We start from the raw sequence: 3,556 nt of genomic DNA on the forward strand, positions 1-3,556 counted from the left end.
TTACAACTGTAAATCAAGGACTTGTATATCGCACAAACTACCCTACTGTTGTCATGGTATTTTTACCACGTACTGTACACGTTATTGTATTGTTCTAACGGTATTTTTATCACGTACTGCACAGGTTATGGTATTGTTCTCACGGTATTTTTACCACGTACTGTACAGGTTATTTTATTGTTCTAACGGTATTTTACCAAGTACCGTACAGGTTATTGTATTGTTCTAATGGTATTTTTACCACGTACCGTACAGGTTATTGTATTATTCTAACGGTATTTTTACCACGTACTGTACATGTTATTGTATTGTTCTAACGGTATTTGTCCATCTAATGTTACCACAATTCCCATTAAATAGTCTTAAATTAACATAGTTGTTATTCTCATGCTATTATCCTATACTTTTAATGTTTAGTTTATGTTGGTCTTGTAATACTATCGATGATAATAATATAGTTTACTGACGGTATATTGTGTAAATAAACCAAAACTTGTATTTTATCAGCTCCTGAAGGATATCACTTTTATAATGGCTCCTACTTTAAACACTATCGAGTGGCTAAAACGGAGCCTCAAGCCGTTGCCGCCTGTGCTTTAGATGGCGCCCGTTTAGCTCGAGTTCCTGATCTGGCTACCCACAACTTTCTGAAGACTTTGATCTCTCCTCCTTCCAACACGTGGGTTGATGTACATAAAGTGAATGGTGTATGGCAGTATGAACAAGGATTCACTTCCTGGTACACGGGGGAGCCGAGAACTGATGGAGACTGTGCCCATATGTGGGAGAAATACAACATGAACTGGAACGACATCTGGTGTGCAGAGCCTCTTCATTACATGTGTGAAATTGTTATTTACTAATATAACGAACATTGAGCTTCTGGTATTTAAAATTAATACTTTTCTCTGTCGTTACGATAGTTTTTTAAATATTATTTAGTATGCATCAGGAATGGTACATATTTTTATTAAATACATCTCTATTAAAGTTAATTAATGACACTAATATTGTAAATTATGCCATAGTATAGACCGGGAATGACACTAAGTCTTATTTTAATACAATTATTTGTTGACACTAGTTTTGAAAAATTCCGTTCAAATGTTTATCATTAATGACACTAATCTTGTTTAGTATAACCCATGAAAGACACTAATTTTGAAAATGAAAGAGCGTACATGTTTGGTGTAATGGGGATTCGAACCCTCAGATTGCGAGACGAGTGCCCTAACCACCAGGCGGTTCTACGACATTCTACTGCCTGCAAATGGATGCAGTAAATAATTATTTCATATTAAGGTTTTCTGCATGTATAAAAATTATTATATCACGTCAAAAAAACCTTTAACACGAAGATTACGTCATAGAATTTGTACCCGTGTAAACATGAATTATGGTGCACATACTTGCTATATAGTGATAGCCTTTTTTCCCATCAAATTATTCAAGTACTTTATTATTCTGTTTTTAGAATCGTTCACTGTGCTAGGAAATATCTTGAGAACATAATTATTTGTACCTATGTGCTGTTGGTCAGTTTTAATTTTTGAGAATAAAGTCGTTCACTGTGCTAGGAAATGATTTTTTTAGAATAATTATTTGCCGACAGTATAATGTCGTGATACACCACCAAGCTATGCCATGACACTTCTTTTGTTCTTAGAGTAAAGACACATCCAGCTATATGCTGTGTCTACCGAGCCCCTGATTTTAGCATTATAAATCCGTAGACTTATCGCGGGAGACTTTTGTTTCAGTACAGACCATGAATGATACTAATGGTTTAAATCTTGTTTTAGCATAGATCATGAGTGATAATTGTTTAAATCTTGTTTTTCTACAGATCAGGAAGGATACTAATTGTTTAATCTTGTTTTAGTACAGACCATGAATGATAATTGTTTAAATTTTGTTTTAGTACAGACCATGAATGATGATAATTGTTTAAATCTCGTTTTAGTACATATTAGGAATGATGATAATTGTTTAAATCTTGTTTTAGTATAGACCATGAATGATGATAATTGTTTAAATTTTGTTTTAGTACATATCAGGAATGATGATAACTGTTTAAATCTTGTTTTAGTATAGACCATGAATGATGATAATTGTTTAAATTTTGTTTTAGTATAGACCATGAATGATGATAACTGTTTAAATATTGTTTTTGTAGAGATCAGGAATGATACTAATTGTTTAAATTTTGTTTTAGTATAGACCATGAATGATGATAACTGTTTAAATCTTGTTTTTGTAGAGATCAGGAATGATACTAATTGTTTAATGTTGTTTTAGTACAGACCATGAATGATGATAATTGTTTAAATCTCGTTTTAGTACAGATCAGGAATGATGATAACTGTTTAAATCTTGTTTTTGTAGAGATCAGGAATGATACTAATTGTTTAATCTTGTTTTTGTAAAGATCAGGAATGATACTAATTGTTTAATCTTGTTTTAGTACAGACCATGAATGATAATAATTGTTTAAATATTGTTTTAATACAGATCAGGAATAATACTAATTGTTTAATCTTGTTTTAGTACAGACCATGAATGATGATAATTGTTTAAATCTCGTTTTAGTACAGATCAGGAATGATGATAATAGTTTAAATTTTGTTTTAGTACAGACCATGAATGATGATAACTGTTTAAATATTGTTTTTGTAGAGATCAGGAATGATACTAATTGTTTAAATCTTGTTTTAGTACAGACCATGAATGATGATAATTGTTTAAATCTTGTTTTAGTACAGATCAGGAATGATACTAATTATTTAATTTTGTTTTAGTACAGACCATGAATGATGATAATTGTTTAAATCTCGTTTTAGTACAGATCAGGAATGATGATAATAGTTTAAATTTTGTTTTAGTACAGACCAAGAATGATCATAACTGTTTAAATATTGTTTTTGTAGAGATCAGGAATGATACTAATTGTTTAATCTTGTTTTAGTACAGACCACGAATGATGATAATTGTTTAAATATTGTTTTTGTACAGACCAGGAATGATACTAATGGTTTAATCTTGTTTTAATATAGAGTACAAGCTGGTGTAGAGATATGGATTAATAAAGTGTTATTGTGCTTAAGGTATATCTGTAAACTGATGACTTCAGACTGAAAAGGCATAGTGCAAGATGATGTCCACATGAAGAATAAAATACATTTGTACATCAATCAGATAGCATATAACCTCTAAAACTCTCATCTACAGTTTCTTCAGTATACCTGTACAATGAATCTGATATTTACTCTTCTCTATTATGAACTATTACTAAATTACCAAATGTAGGAAAATATTAATAGAACAATTTATAACTCAGACATCAAATACTAAAACACTACACTGAATTACACTCTGTAAAATGTTCTGACAAGCTTAATTTGACTTTCATCCATATACAGTAGGTTAAAGAATTATTGTTATACTAAAGTATATGAACAGTTGATAAGTGAAGAAATATTGTTATATTAAAGGTGTCTATACATACAGTTGTTAAACAATATAGAAACATTATTATATTAAAGGTGTCTATACATAC

General features: G+C 30.5%; 1 protein-coding gene across 1 annotated transcript; it reads left to right on the forward strand.

The window, feature by feature from the left end:
- Window positions 1-507: 507 nt before the first annotated feature.
- On the forward strand, window positions 508-863 carry LOC106477092 (asialoglycoprotein receptor 1-like; the record flags this gene model as incomplete). The annotated part of the gene is made up of 1 exon (XM_013937692.1): window positions 508-863. A coding segment is annotated over one exon (356 nt), but the record flags the coding sequence as incomplete, so codon positions are not given.
- Between the last annotated feature and the right edge of the window lie 2,693 nt (window positions 864-3,556).

The sequence above is a fragment of the Limulus polyphemus genome, unplaced genomic scaffold (genome assembly GCF_000517525.1).
Source record: "Limulus polyphemus unplaced genomic scaffold, Limulus_polyphemus-2.1.2 Scaffold12794, whole genome shotgun sequence".
Classification (NCBI taxonomy): Eukaryota; Metazoa; Arthropoda; class Merostomata; order Xiphosura; family Limulidae; genus Limulus; species Limulus polyphemus.